The sequence below is a fragment of the Meles meles genome, chromosome 4 (genome assembly GCF_922984935.1).
Source record: "Meles meles chromosome 4, mMelMel3.1 paternal haplotype, whole genome shotgun sequence".
Lineage (NCBI taxonomy): Eukaryota > Metazoa > Chordata > Mammalia > Carnivora > Mustelidae > Meles > Meles meles.
Genome location: NC_060069.1, coordinates 70,580,454 through 70,597,068, shown reverse-complemented (window position 1 = coordinate 70,597,068; position 16,615 = coordinate 70,580,454). Strand labels below are relative to the sequence as shown.

Here is a 16,615-nt window from a genome sequence, read left to right as displayed (position 1 = left end):
AAACTGATGCAGCATGAACAAGGGTAGGGAAATATTTCAAAGAGAAAATTATTTGGAAAAAATTCCAGTTCTAATTGGAAGATGGTATGTGATACCTTGATGGTAGGAATTATAAAAAATGTTAAAAAATGAATAAAAATATAAAAAATGAATGATCAGGAGAATTCCTGCACTGGAAAAAAAATGAAATAAAAATAATAAATTGGATGCTGTCAATAAAGATACATGATTGAAATTTATTGTCTCACATTTTATTTTCAGTGAAAAGCAACTGGAAGTCTCTATAAGATTCTGAGAAATAAAATTAATTAATCAAACAGTTTGAAAAAAGTATGATATTTCTCAAAAGATTCTGGGAAACGTAAAACAGAAACAGTATGTGCCTCAGTCACCCAATCTTCAATGTCTAGAATATGGATGCAAAAATCATCAAGGAAAAATAAAAACAAAAAATATCCCTTTGGACAGGAGGGGAAAAAAAGATAAATCAATTCTCCCCCTTAAGTTCATAGCGGTCCTTGAACTATATTTTTTCAAGACACATACAAAAATTTCTTTACTTCTCTATCTCACAGAACCTCTTGTTTTATGTATAAATACAGTTCAATAAAGGAACAGTTGTCCTGACAAAAACGTTCTGCCAGGAGCGGGGGAGCTGAAAGCATCCAATTCTGCATTCATTTGACAGTCTGAATTTACATAGGAAACAAACACAAATCTCCCCGGTGCTCAAGTCAGGGTTCTATAAATATTAAACCACTTACCCTTGGTTTTACAGTGAATGCTCCTTTGAGGAGTTATATTAAACTTATCCTAATGCTAACGGTTTTTAAAGACTGCATTTATATTCACAGAGAATGGAAATAAATAAGATAAATTCAGCTTTATTTTATAACATTCATTTGATAAAAGTAGCTGTACCTGCTTTTGCTGCAGGTGAGTTCTGTTTCTCGTTGTCATTTTGATGTCCAGTTCTCCACTGATTTAAAGTTTCCTGAAAGGACTGGGCAGAAGCTTCTTCATCAAATGACCCTTCACAGAGGAGCCTATCTTTTGGATGTGAACACTCTGCTCTTCTTGTGGTTGGAACTTCTACCTAAACCAATTAAAAGTGCATCTAAGTGTGCTTTATTAAAATTTCCCTATCTTAAAATACAGGTAGCATTGATTATTAGGCATTTTGAATCATACACTACTTTTTAACTTTAAAATGGAATCTTTAAAGTTGTACTTACACATATGCTTTACTGATTTCTTTAAAACAGTATGGACAATTAGAAATGGTCCCTTCAAAAATTATTAAAACTAGAGCCTGCATGACTGAGGATTTATCATCATATTCACCAGTGTTCCCCATGGGGAGTGGCAATAGCATGAACCTAATCCCCCTACTTCAATCTGCTACCAGCAAACTTCCCATGGGCAGAGAGAGCAGATTTTTTTTTTAATATGTGAATCTGATCATGTCATTCCTATATTCAAAACCTTCCAATGATTCTTTGAAACCCCCAGTTCCTAATAGGAGCTACAAGGCTTTGCAGACCATGTACTTCCCCGCCTTTTTACTACCCTTCCTTCAATTCCCCTCTTCATTCACTGAAGAATGTTTACATTCTTAGTGCTGGGAGCCCATGAAACACATTCTCACTCAAGGGCCCTGCACTAGCCACATCCAATACCTGGAGTGATCCTCCTCCATATTTTCACATAGCCATTCCACTCATTACAGTTGGTCTGTGTTCAAATGATGACCCTACAAATATAGCCACTTTACCCCCACCTTCCATTCCCTCACCTGCTCTTTTTCTCGAAAAACATCTCTGTGGGAATTTAGTCTACATGTTTGTTTGTTTATTACCTGTCTCTCCGCATTGTTTATTACCTGTCTCTCCGCATTAGAATGCAGTGAGATCAGGGATTTTTTCTTTTTCTCAGTGCCAAGAGCAGTGGCTGGCACAAAGTAGGTGCTCATTAAAAGTTAGTTGAAAGAATGAAAAAATTAATTAATGCATATGAAGCATCACATGCTTCTTGGCATAATGATAAGAGGAAAGGATGAATTCATCACAAAATATAGACTCACTGTGAATGCACAGAAGAAAATAAAGGTAGGATTTGGTAGTTACACACAGGATCAGAGAAAACGGCCAAATTAGGAAAATTAGGCAAAATAAAGTCCACACCAATGCTGAATTAGCATTGTGGATTTACCTACACTGATCAAATTGCTAAATCTCCATTGTGTATATTCTAGATACAAAAGTAGAGTTTTCTATGTTCACCCCTTGATTACAAAACAAACAGGCAGACTGTTAGAGTATAACTGAGAAAAGAGCATTAAATATGTGTCCAAAATTTTGAATATAAACAAAAGGCATTTGGGAATCTTAAATCACTGTGCCAGCTGCTGGCCACAGAAATACAGGTTTAAAAGTCCACAACAGAAACAAGTGCAAGAAACAGGTTATTTAACTCAGATAAAAAGTGGTAGGGACAGTATTCCAGAGAAAGGGGACGGTATATATGCCAAAACATGGAGTCAAACAGCACAGTGGCATGGAGCCATTAGTAGTTTACACTGCAGTGGTAAAAAGTAGGGTAAGAGAAAATATAATCTGTGTCTGATCATGAAGGATCCTGCCTGCATACAGAGGAAGTTAAACTTACACATAATGGAAAATCAAAGTCACTGTAGACTTCTACACACTAGTGTGGGAGAAAGAGAAATTAAGGAATGGTGAGTTTGGATGCAAAAAAACCAGTTAAAAGATTACAGCTAATTGGTAATATCTATCAACATTACAAACGCATGACATGCATATATACACAAACATGTATATATGTATATACACACACAAAGTATATTGCATATATATATATATGCAAAAACTATTTTTCAAAATCACTCTTTATATTCTGCTTTGTATTGGCAAAAGATCAAAATAATGTAAATGCTGGTCAGTGGAAATTTTAAAATTTAAATTCTTATATTTTAAGTCATTTTTATCTAATAAATAGGGTGCTTTGTAACCACTATATAGAATGAGAAGACTATAGAATATACTTGTGTGAATATCAAAACATTTTATAAAAAGCATATTTGCAGAGCAGCGTTGAACATATTATCAGTTGTGTAAAGAAATACATACATACAAAACTGGAATTATTATTGACTTCTAGAAAGGAAGAGAATGAAATCCAGATTCCATGTTATGCACATTTTGTACTTCAAGATAAAGCTAATTTCCATATTTGGAAGACCAATAAGGATAGAAGGGCCCAAGTATGCAAGTGAGTTTTTAGGCAGTAGACTGTATGAGACATGGTAACCAACTGGATGTGCAGAGGAAGGAGAGAAAGGACTACAGAAAATGATGGTTCTTGGCTCACCTGAAAAGCAAGAAGACAGGCTGTCATCAACAGCGACATCTATAGGTTTTGGAGGAGAGGTAAATTGGGTTTGAAAGTACTGAGTTTTAGGGTCACCTCGGTGATTCAGTTGGTAAGTGGCCAACTCTTGATTTTGGCTCAGGTCATGATCTCAGGGTCATGGAATCAAACCCTATGTTGGGCTCTGCACTGGGCATGGAGTCTGCTTAAGATTTTCTCTCTCCCTCTCCCTTTGTCCTTCCCCACCTCTACTCACACTCTCTATCTCTAAAAAAAGGGAGGAAGGAAGAAAGGGAGGGACTGAGAGAGGGAAAAGAGAAAGAAAGAAGTGCTGAGTTTGTGGGAGGTATTTATAGGTATCCAGTAAACAATGTGAGTGCACATATGTATATATGCTGCACTAATGAAGCACTGGAAACTCGATGCTTAATACAAAATGGTTTAAGTATGCAGTGATGCCAGCAGGTGTCCAGAACAGCTCCTTTCCAACCAATGAGTCAGAGATATAAGAGATCTGCTTTTTATAGCTATGTTTTTGGAATACATGGCTCCCTCACAGCAATGGCAGGATAGGAAAAGTCAGAGGACTACACATCGGCTTTCAAATGTTTGAGTCCAGAACTCTCTCATGCCACTTCCAACTCAAAACCTAACATGACTCTACCCAATTCTGAAGGGAATAGGAAATTTGAAAGAGCATATGGAATTCAGTGGATAATATTCATTATCCTTCTAAGCCACATGGTATCCTTGCAAGATATGGTTTAATATTCCCACTTTCTAGAGGAAAGGTCACATTTTAACAAACTCACTCAGTGCTTTGATGTTTATGTATTACACCTGTAGAACCACTGCTCTTTGGCACTGAGTACAGGTGCTCACCTAAGGGTTGATAGCAGTGATGTCCAACCACAATACTTACACCACGGTGACTGAGCAGTTGTTAAAATCACACCTGTGGACCCACCCAAAGAGAGGCTGAATTTGATCATGTGTGTGTTCCTTTAACGGTTTTCCAGTTGGTTCTGATGTGCACTCCTGGATGAAACCACTGAATTGGTAGTTTTTAAGTTAGAAGGAGAAGTAGAGAGGGTCTATTATTGTAGGGATTAAAAGCACAGGCAAAGGCATAAACTTTCTAGTAGGGCTAGTTACTAAGTTCCTCTTTGCCTTTGTCATCTGTTAAATAGAGTAATAAAAATGCAAAATATATGGTTATTGTGATTGTTGGATAAGATAAGGCAATGAAAGGATTAAGCACAATGCCTAGTGTTAGGTGTTTACCAAATGTTAGCTGTTGATCTATCACTATTTTCAATGATTAGGTAAATTACATAAAATGGCAGGCAGGAAGGAGAAACCCTTAATGCCACAGCCTCTGTGTAGTGGCTAAAAGCAAATAATTTGGAGTCATAAAGTCTGGGTTTAAATCTAAGCTTCGTTTATACCTTGGGCAATTTATAAAAACTGTCTTTGTCACTAATTTTCTCATCTGGAAAAAGTAGGGAAAAATTAAGAGAGGACAGAAAGAGATAATACATGTAAAATATGTAGGACCGTGTCTGGCACAGAGTCCATTTTCAGTGCATCACTATTATGATAACGAGGCCATAACTCATTCAGGGATTCTTCACAATCATCCTTGACAGCTCTATTAGGAAGTGAAATCCATGTAAAAACACTGACTTTCCTGGACAATTCAAGCACGGTCTCTTTGCTGGAAAGAGGTCCTAAAGCATGTTGTCTTCTTTGTTCCATGAGCATGCGTTAAGAACTCAAGAGACTGAAGTTCAAGCTTAACCCTATCACTGAGTAAGAAGTTGTGTGACTGCCCATGTTTGTTACTATTTCTGAACTATAGTGGAAAGGTGAGTGGCATCTAAAAGGATGAGGATTATAACATAGATCAAAATTCAAGGAAGCTTGTTTCTTACTAAAGAATCATTACAACGTGTCCATTACAAAATATAGACATGAACTGATGAAAGCTTATCTAGAACATCATGGGATCAGTAGTCAATCTGAATAATGCCCAGAACTTGGTGTAAATCCAATTTTAAATAACTGTAAAATTGCCCGTCACCTAAAACAAAAACAAAACAAAATAAACTCGGCAAGGTTTTGTATTTTTAGACTCTCTGAAATCCTAACTAAAATAAAATTGTTATATTGCATTGTGTTATTTTTTTCATGTTTCTCCCAAATACTCATTCATTTCCTTAAATGGCCCCAATGCCCAGAAAGCAACAGGTAAACAATCATTCATTAAAAAAAAATCTTCAGTGGAATCAAAGAAGTCTCCTTAAAGTGAGGATTTTTACAGTCAAGATGTTTCTGAGTCATAAAAAAATTCAAATATTAAACAACATGATGGAATAATCTACAAAACTCTATGCCTCTAGTTAAGTCTATGAATGACAGTCTCTTTGATCATGTATGACAGAAAATGTCTACTCTATTTTCTTTAGCTTACCCCAGAGTTGCTCTCCTGTAGAAGAGATTTGGGCTTATTCTCACTTTTACTAATCTCTTCTGCAGAATGATTATTCCCTTTGGGTTCATCTGGATTAACTTCCTTGATAAACTGATGAGCAGCATCCAATACATTGGATAATATTTGAGATTTTGCCTGTTAAAAAAGAAACGAAATAGGACTAAAAAGACTAATATGTCAGTCTCAGTAACTTGGATACATTAAATTGCATTATTTATTATTCTATGATTACTAAAATCCAACACATTTTATTTAATATTTCAAAATACAAATTGACATTTATATCAACCAATATAATAGTGACAGCTGCCATCTACTGAGGAGCTAGTTTGGTCTCATACTATCCCAAGTATCTTAAAAACATATCATTTAATCTTAAAGTCAACTCTAAAGCATTACTATTTTTGTCTCTGTTTTAAGAATAAAGATATGAAAGCTCTGATAGTTTAAATAACTTAGGCCTGGTCTCATGGTGAATGGGTGGCAGAGCTGGGAAATGACCCCAGGTGTGTTTAATTTTGACTCACAGCCTTTCCACTATGTCAACCCCAACTAGATGTGTTATTTTTGTACAACATAGCTAATCTAGTAGGAACCTGAATAAGCAGTAATGCGTATCCCTTGGTGATAAAATATCTTTGGAAAGTATTAACTATGTATTAACTATTCAAAAGTGCACATCAGGAAGTGCCTCTACCTGAAGGTTCCTAGTAAACTCCAAGTTGTTCCTCATTTAGTATCTTTCCCCATGAGCTTCAATAACCAGTCCCTCCCTCTACTATCTTCTTTGCCTGGCAGACTCCTACTTTTCCCTCTAGATTCATCCCAAATGACTCCCACAGGTCTAGGAATCTTTCTTTGTCCTCCTCACTCTGGCTGTGTGAGGTGCCCATCCTCTGTACCTTCTTCAGACTCAAAGTAGATCTCTAGTAACCCATACAATATTGACTGTACATCCTCTTTTGGTGTCTATCTATTCCATCATACCATATAAGTTCAAAAAAGGAAAAAATCTTGTCTTCTTAAATCTTTCTATGGCTACCACAGTGTCTGGCATATAACATATGGTAAAAATAAGGGGTGGGGGGTGGGGAGAAGAACTGCAGAATTAAAATAAATGACTGAGAAAAAGACTTCAAAAACCTTTCCCCATGCCTTCAGTGTAGCTAAAATAAAATAAATAAAATGGGCAACTCCTGGAAAGTCCCTGTTCTCTGAGAGGTCTCCTATCAGCAACTACTTTGATCTGCCCCAGGACTCTGCAGATTCTGGGTTGCATGTGACCTTGAACCAAACAAACTACAGGGTGAAACTCTCTGAAAACCTGGTATCAGAAAGACAAACAATAGGTCGTACTCCTTTAGCAAATGTCCTCAAGACAGAGAGTAACTTCAGCAGGGATTAGAAATAATTATTTTGTACTTTCTCATGGAAATATTCCTATTTTTAAATTTTTATCTAGTTACCTATTTAAATGACTAAGATTATACTGAATCTTTCCAGTTTTGACCTTTTACAGATCTGTTAAGATTCACTGCAATCTCATTCTAGAATAAACCAATGAAGATCAAATTATTTAGTGTTATTTCATGCTGAATTAATGGATTTTCTATGAAAAATGACTAATGAGATCTATGCACATTTATATATACACATTTTATGCACAGATATCAGTGATATTTGACCTAAATTTTCCCAGTGATCATCAAAAAGCCTATACAGACTTATATAATCATTTTTAAAAGAAATTCAAGCCAATGGTAATGCTTTACCAAAACAAGTATTTTTTAAACAGAGTAAACCAATATAAGCCTGATTTTAAATTCCCTAGAGTAGAGATCTGTGGATTCCAAAGGTGGTTAGAAGGTCTACTTGTCATTTTACACATTCTTAAAAGTAGTAAAAACAACTATTAATTGTACAGGGATTTTCTTTCTTAGAACATCTTATATTTAAATATTACTTTTCTTTTAAAAATGCTTTTAATTTAAAAAGTAAATACTACTTTTTTCAGTTGTAAGTGTATATACATTTTTCTTGCTCTTAAAATAAGCATGCAAGAGAGGGGACAGATACTATGATCCCCCATTACATAGACAAGGAAACTCAAGCTCATAAAACTTATGTCAAAGCCAAATGAATACAAAATATTGCAGCTTGAGTTAGAACCAAGATCTTCCTTCTCTCAGCCTAATTCCTTTACCCTACTGAATTACACTAATACAGATAATGTGTTTTATTCTTTTATTTCCTAAGACTTAAAATATATTAGATTTTATCTCCATAGATATGAACATTTTTCCTTCCTTTACAAAAAAAAATTGTAATTATATATATAATTGCTGATGAGGGGATTGCATTGTTTAGTTTTTGTTTCTAACATTCTGCTTATTTTCATGTTTGACTAGGCACTAGCAAATTGAAGGGAAAAACAGATTCTTCTTTTACTTGTCTCATCTACTATCTGTAATGTCAGGTTGGGGAGGCATATGAACTTTGCAAAACCAAAACTTCAGAAAAACAAAATTAGAAGTATCCTATAAGAGTAGAATTATAGGGTGCCTGGATGGCTCAGTGGGTTAAGCCGCTGCCTTCGGCTCAGGTCATGATCTCAGGATCCTGGGATCGAGTCCCGCATCGGGCTCTCTGCTTGGCGGAGAGCCTGCTTCCCTTCCTCTCTCTCTGCCTGCCTCTCTTGTGATTTCTCTCTATCAAATAAATAAATAAAATCTTTAAAAAAAAAGAGTAGAATTATAGAACACACTTAAAATATCTATCTCTTAATTACGAGGTATAAGATTTAACAAAATTATTAAGATTAGAAATTTACCACACTACTATAACATACTATTTTACAATACTTATAAGTTCCTAGGTATGTGAAAAATATATCATTTATGTGTTAATGATTTGCAACTTCTTGTTCTCCAAATCCAATCTTCCATACTTATTCCAGAGAATATATAATCTGGGTGGAGTTTATGATAGTTTAACAGAATGTAGTAATGAATATTACCTCTACTGGCAAGGTGGTAAGAAACTACCCCTCTTCCTGTTCAACAAGCCAGCTAGATGGATGTATAGTTACCTTGGAAATAACACATCTAAGATGGTGGTGCTACACATTAAAGTCCCCAAATCAAAAGGGAGGGAGATATTTAAAATGAGATGTCTTAGGAACATCCATGTCAAAATTTAGGTAAGTAAAAATTAAACTTTCACTGTTTTAAGCTACTGAGATTTGGGGGTTTTTCTACTTCAGCAAGCATTCCACCAATATATAGCCTCATATTTGGAACTACTCCTAAGTGGGTATTCTGTTTCACCGGGGATGGGGGGGATGTTTTAAATGTGTTTCCTATTAAAAATACACATGAACATATTACTTCTTTGTCTTGCCAAAGTTTTCCTCTCTAATGGCTAGCTTTCCTGTTATAATTCTGTTTATCATTTTAGGCCCAGATCAAGTATTATACAGTTCCAATGTATCTCAATGGCATTATAAAAAATAGTTCAGAAGAGCAAATTTTTATTTAATTTCTCTGAAATGAGTTTTCTTCTTCAACTAACTGCAGCAAAATTTACGTATTTTCTAAGTGCCCTTATAAATCCTTGCTCACATCAGTACTAGAGCTTTGTTCCTCAGCATGTCATCTATGTACCAACAGCATCATCATCAACTGGAAACTTGCTAAAAATACAAAATCTCAGGTCCCACTCAGAACCACTGCAATAGAATCTGTGCCTTACCATGTAATTTGAATGTTCACTGTGGTTTAAGAATCATGTGTTATACCATTCAGTTGAGTTACAATTGGTTGAATACATCTGTCTTCCCTTTCATGATTAGGAATTCCTTGAGAGAGGGGACCATGTCTTATTCTAACTTATCCATGCTTTATATCACCTTCTTTTGCCTCTCCTCCCTGCAGCCTCATCCTTCACACTTTGCAACTAGAACATTGCTTGACGTTGGTTAAGTACTTGAGAAATGTTTGTTGAATCAAATTTCACTGACTTACTGAGATAAAAATGACTAAATATTCTATTTGAACATTCCTCCCCTATACTGAAGCTATCTAAGTCAGTGTCAACACAGACAAAATCAAAGGCATTGTTAATAATAGCATAAAGGGGGAAACCACTTATCTTTCTAAGCCTATAAGATGAAGACAATATGTACCTTACTAAGCTGTTGTGAAAAGTATACATCCTGTATGAAAATCACCTACCAGCGTGATGACACAAAATAGTGCATCCAAATGATTGCTACTATTTTATCTAAATCACAATGTAATGCTTCCCTGTAAGTAAGAAAAATAGTTCAAATACCCCAAAAATAGAATTCTTATTCAATTTAATAGAGAGAGATAGGACATCTGACTATGGTATAATGAAGAGGTCAGCAAATAATTCTATCCCCATAAAATAAACGTTACACTGGATAAATTTTTTTAAAACTATTTCAGGTCTCTGAAATCAACCAAAAGCTAACAAAAAGTTGAGAAGTATTTACTCAAGAAAAACTACTATGATATAACTCAGCAAAAATCTATGGCTGTTTCTTATATCTCCCTTCCCCAACTTGGTCAATGTTACTAGTGAAAGACTGAACAAGGAGTGTGCTTGATTCCTGGCAGAGGGCAGAATCTTAAAATTATAGTGGCATTATCAGTGAACTAGCAAATTTGATTATAAATGAATGGGGAAAACCCACAGCTCTGACAGCCTGAGGCTTTGGTCCCAATAAAGGTGAGCAGTGGACTACTCAAACATTTAATGGGACGATTTTGAAAATCTCTGAGACAGTTATAGAGGAGCTACTTAAAAATGGAAATCATAAAAAAGAACCAAATGAAAATTCTTGATTATGACCTAAATAGATTATGAAATATTTTAAAAGGAAAAAAAGTCAGTGTACTTAAAGTTAGAAATAAATTATCTAATTTGAAGAGTAAAAAGTAAAAGTTTAAAGAAAATGAAAACAGCCTTACAGACCTACAAGACCACATCAAGCACCCCACATACATTTAGTGAGAGTATCAGAGAGAAATGAGAAGAAAAATATATATGAAAAAATGATGGTCCCAAACTTAAAAATTATTACTTTAAAAATCCAAGAAGCTCAACAAGCCCCAAGAAAGATAAATATAAGAGATCCATACCAAGACAACTCATAACCAAACTACTTAAAGTCAAAGATAAACAGAAAATCTTGAAATAAATGAGAAAAATCACTCATCACATATAAAAGCACATAAATATTCATAACAAACTGATTTTGTATCTGGGAAAAAAAATGGAGACCAAACGCCACAGAATAACACAAAATGCTAAAAGGAAAAACTGCCAAAAATAATTCTATATTAGGAAAACTGTCCTTCAAAAATGAAAGCAAACATAAAGATTACCCTCAAATAGACTAATTAAGAGATAATTCATTACTAGGAGATCCACCCTAACAAGAAACACTAAAAGAAAAGGTGGTAAAGATGAAAGGTTTTAAATCCACAGAACGGGAGTGCCTGGGTGGCTCAGTCTGTTAAGCATCTGCCTCCCGTTTGGGTCCTGATTCCAGGATTAAGCCACCCACAGGCTTCCTGCCTGATAGGTGGCCTTGCTTCTCCCCTCTGCCTCTGCCTGTGGTCCCTCCTGCTTGTGTTCTCTGTCAAATAAATAAATAAAATCTAATAAATAAATTAATTAATTAAATTCTACCAAAAGAAAGATAGATCCCCAGAAACCCTAGACCTCACAACAGAATACGAATGCTTCTCAAGTTCATACGGAACATTCTTTAGCTAGACCATATGCTCCACATAAAAAAAGTATTAATAAATTTGTAAGGTTTGAAATCATAGAAAACAAGTTCTCTGACCTCAACAACAACAAAAAATTAGAAATCAGCAACAAATAATTTTGGGAGATCACAAGATATTTAGAAAGTGAACAACTTTCTTCTAAATAACCTTCAGATAAAAAAATAAATCACAAGGTATGTTAGTAAATAATCTTGAATTGATTAGAAAGGAAGCATAACAAATCAAAATACATAAGATGCAGTTAAAGCAGTGGCTAGACTTAAATTTATAGTTTTAAGTGTTTGCTTTGGAAAGGAAGAATATCTAAAACCAATAACCTAACCTGATCCTCACTCAAAAAAGTAGGGGGGGAAAAGTCCAAAAGCTGGTCAGAACCAGAAAATAAAGATCAGAATCAATGAAATAAAACAAAAAATTTTTAAAATCAATAAAATTAAAATCATATTTTTAAAAAGACTTGAAAATTTATAAATCTTTAGCTAAACTGCCCCAAAATGAGTAAAATACAAATTAACAAAATCAGTGATGAAAGAAAGAACATCAATATAGACTTACAGATATTAGAAGATTATAAAGGAATTGGAAAAACTTATGCCAGGTGGGGTGCCTAGGTGGCTTGGTGGGTTTAACCTCTGCCTTCAGCTTGGGTCATGATCTCAGGGTCCTGGGATGAGCCCCATATTAAGCTCTCTGTTCAGCAGGGATGCTGTTTCCCTACCTCTCTCTGTCTGCCTCTCTGCCTACCTGTGATCTCTATCAAATAAATAAATAAAATCTTAAAAAAAAAAACTGATGCCAATAAATCAGACAACTTAGATTGAATAGATAAATTAAACAAAAAACACAAATCACCAAAACTTACTCATAACTAATAGAAAATTAGAATAGAACAATAAGGTAAAGAAACTGAACTAATAATTCAAAATCTTTCCATGAAAAAATCCCAGACTCAGATTGTTTCACCAGTAAAATCTACCCAATATTTAAGTAAGGAATTATGCAAATCTAACACAAATACTTTCAGGAAAAAGAGAAACAAATATTTCTGCCCTGCTGGGTGTTTACCCCAAAGATACAGATGTAGTGAAAAGAAGGGCCATCTGTACCCCAATGTTTATTGCAGCAATGGCTACGGTCGCCAAACTGTGGAAAGAACCAAGATGCCCTTCAACAGATGAATGGATAAGGAAGATGTGGTACATATACACAATGGAGTATTATGTCTCCATCAGAAAGGATGAATACCCAACTTTTGTAGCAACGTGGACGGGACTGGAAGAGATTATGCTGAGTGAAATATTTCTAAATTCATTTTATGAGGCCAATACAACTCTAATACCAAAGTAGACAAGCACATTCCAGGAAAATAAAACTACAGACTAATATCCCACATGAACTTACATGCAAAATTCCTTCACAAAATATCAGCAAATCTGTTCCACCAATACATAAATTATGAGTCATGACCAAGTGAATTTATAACCAGTAATGCCTCCTTAACTGGACATCTAAAAATCAAGTATTGTAAAAAAAAAAAAAAAAACATATTAATAGAAGACCAAACAATATGAGCAATTCAATAACAACAGGGAACAAGAAACAAGAAATACAAAGAGACTTCCTCATGGTAAAAGCACCTATTAGAAAACATCACAGCTATTGGTAAAAAAGACTAAATGTTAAGTCCTTAATCAGGAACTACGTCAGGATGTAAACACTTGCCACTTCTATGTAACATTTTACTGATGGCTCTAGTAAACACAAAACAAGAAAAAAAAAATAAAACCATCTAGATTAAAAAGGAAGAAGTAAAACTATTTTTTAATTGTAAAGGATATGATCCTGCATGTAGAAAATCCTAAGTTATCTAAAACAAACAAACAAACAAACAAAGCCAGCTACCATAAGTGAATTTACCAAGCTTACAAGACTCAAGATCAATACTCAAAAATCAATTTTATATATTTATATATATATGCAATAAACAACCCAAAAATAAAATTACGAAGTCTCCACAATAACATCAAAAAGAACAAAATACTTACAAAAACATTTAACAAAAAAGTATATGGATTTAACACTAAAAAGTATAAAACATTAATGAAAGAAATTATATAAGATCTAAATAAATGGAATAAGGGGTGCCTGGGTGGCTCAGTGTGTTAAGCCTCTGCCTTCAGCTCCGGTCATGATCTCAGTATCCTAGGATTGGGCCCGGCATTGGGCTCTCTGCTCAGTGGGGAACCTGCTTCCCCCCACTCCCCCCCTGCCTCTCTGCCTACTTGTGACCTCTCTCTCTGTGTCAAATAAATAAATAAAATCTTTTTTAAAAAAATTTTTTAAATAAATAAATAAATGGAACAAAATCATGTCAGAGACTGAAAGACTCAATATTGTTAAGAAGGCAATTTTCCCCCAAATCAATCCATGTACTACACAAAATCTTTATCAAAATCCCATCAGGATATTGCTTTGTAACAATTGACAAGCTTACCCTATTATGTATATGGAACAATGAGATGTTTTCTCACATCCATTAGGATGGCTACTATGAAAAAAACAAAGGATAACAAAGTGTTGGTGAGCTGTGCACTATTTTTTTTTTAAGATTTATTTATTTGAGAGACAGAGAACTAGAGAGAGTACAAGAAAGGTAAAGGGGAAAGCGAGAAGCAGACTCTTAGCTGAGCAGGGAGCCCTGTGTGGGACTCTATCCTGGAACTCTGGAGTCATGACATGAGTCGAAGGCAGACACGTAACTGAGCCTCCCAGGTGTGTGACTTGTGTCCTGTTAATGGGATTGTAAAATAGTTCAGCTGCAGTTTAAAAAAAAAAAAAGGAATGCCTCAAAAAATTAAAAATGGACTTAACATGATCTACTAATTCCCTTTCTACATACATATTCAAAATAATTGAAAGTGGGGTCTCAAAGAGGTGTCTACATACCCATACTCATAGAAGAACTATTCACAATAGCCAAGAGGAAGAAGTAACCCAAGCATCCATCAATGTATGAATACACAAACAAAATGATCATCAACATGATCCATAAAAGAATCAATTGATAAATTAAGGCTTTGTAAAAACAAACTTGATCTGTGGATGCCATATGTTCGATACCAAAATTCCATCAGGTTTTGCATTTGTTTGGGGTTTCTATAGTAATTGACAATCTTACCCTAAAATTTACAGCCTTATTCTAAAATGTATATGGAAATGCAAAAAATCTAGAATTAGTATTTTTTTAACTTTCATTTTAAAAGTCAAGATATCTAGATTTGGAGAAAATATTTGAAAATCATATATCTGATAAGGACCTACATCCAGAATGTATAAAGTACCCTTAAACTTCACTAACACAAACAAACACAAACCATGCGATTTTAAAAATGGCCAAAAAAATTAAATCAACATTTCAACAAAGACATACAGATGGCTAATAAGCAAATGAAAAGATGTTCAACATCATTAGTCATTAAAGAAATGCAATTAGAACTCCAATGAGATAACATCACGCATACAGAATAGCTATAATGCAAAACACATTTGACAATACTAAGTTTTGGCAAGGATATGGAGAAAAATGAAACCCTCATACATTGTTGGTGGGAAATGTAAAATGTTACAGATATATTAGAAAACAGTTTGGTATCTCCTTGAAAACGAATATGTTATGAATGAACTCCTACAATGAACATGTGGAAGAATGTTCTCAAGAATGTGGAAGAATGTTATCATAAGTGAAAGAAGTCAGACACAAAGGATCACATAGGAATGATTTCATTTATATGAAATTTCTAGAAAAGATAAATTTATACCAACAGAAGCAGACCAGTAGCTGCCTGCAGCAACTAGAAATAGAAGCAAGGGTCAATTGCACAAATGTACCAGGAAGTTTTTTATTGTGATGGAAATATTCTAAAACTCACCTGCAGAGATTGTTGCACAGGTTTGTAAATTTACCTTAAAAAAAATCATTGAAGGGGCGCCTGGGTGGCTCAGTGGGTTAAAGCCTCTGCCTTCAGCTCAGGTCATGATCCCAGGGTCCTGGGATCGAGCCCCGCATCAGGCTCTCTGCTTAGCGCAGAACCTGCTTCCTCCTCTCTCTCTGCCTACCTCTCTGCCTACTTGTAATCTCTATCTGTCAAATAAATAAATCTTTTAAAAAAAAAATCATTGAATTGTACACTTACAATGTGAATTTCAGAGTCTATAAATTAAAACTCAATAAAAAGAGTTTGGACTAAAAAATAAATCAATAGACAAGTAGCTTCCTGAATCACTGGGTCTAACTACAGTGGAGACTTGCATTAAGGTGAATACTCAGTTTCCAGTAATGTCCCATTCTATGTGATTTCTCCCTGATCCACAGCAGTGCTCCTCTGCCCCACCATGTGAGACACAATCACTCAACATATTTCTGTCCTCTGGGCCCTGGCTCATTGTACAAGAAGTAAGCACCTACTCTTCATTGAATTCATGAGAACTTAGATTTGGAATCAAGAAAGCAATATATGTGCTCTCTGTCACTGATGTTCTATAATCTAATTCATAATTTATTCATTAAAAGAAAAGAATAAAGTAGATATACAAAGAAAAAAATAAAGTTGAAAGTGGAAGAAGTAGTCTGACATGTCTCTCAATAGCTTTGTAATTTCCAGTCCTGGTTCTGAATATGACTCAGCTGCATCATCCTTAGCCCCATACAATGAGAGACATCCATGAGGCTTTTAGCAATTAAGAAACAAGTCTTGGGGGGTGCCTGGGTGGCTCAGTGGGTTAAAGCCTCTGCCTTTGGCTCAGGTCATGATCTCAGGGTCCTGGAATTGAGCCCTGCATCTGGCTCTCTGCTCAGCGGGGAGCCTGCTTCCTCCTCTCTCTCTGCCTGCCTCTCTGCCTACTTGTGATC

At 35.1% G+C, this 16,615-nt stretch overlaps 1 protein-coding gene across 2 annotated transcripts in view; it reads right to left on the bottom strand.

Moving 5' to 3' along the window:
- ZBBX (zinc finger B-box domain containing) overlaps positions 1-16,615 on the bottom strand; it is a 121,873-nt gene that overhangs the window by 61,814 nt on the left and 43,444 nt on the right. For both annotated transcript variants that reach the window (XM_046003405.1, XM_046003406.1), the window contains exons 7-8: positions 5,864-6,019; positions 922-1,096 (exon numbers count right to left, since the gene is read on the bottom strand). In XM_046003405.1, coding sequence (XP_045859361.1) covers positions 922-1,096; positions 5,864-6,019 — 331 coding nt within the window. The remainder of the gene's footprint in view (positions 1-921; positions 1,097-5,863; positions 6,020-16,615) is intronic.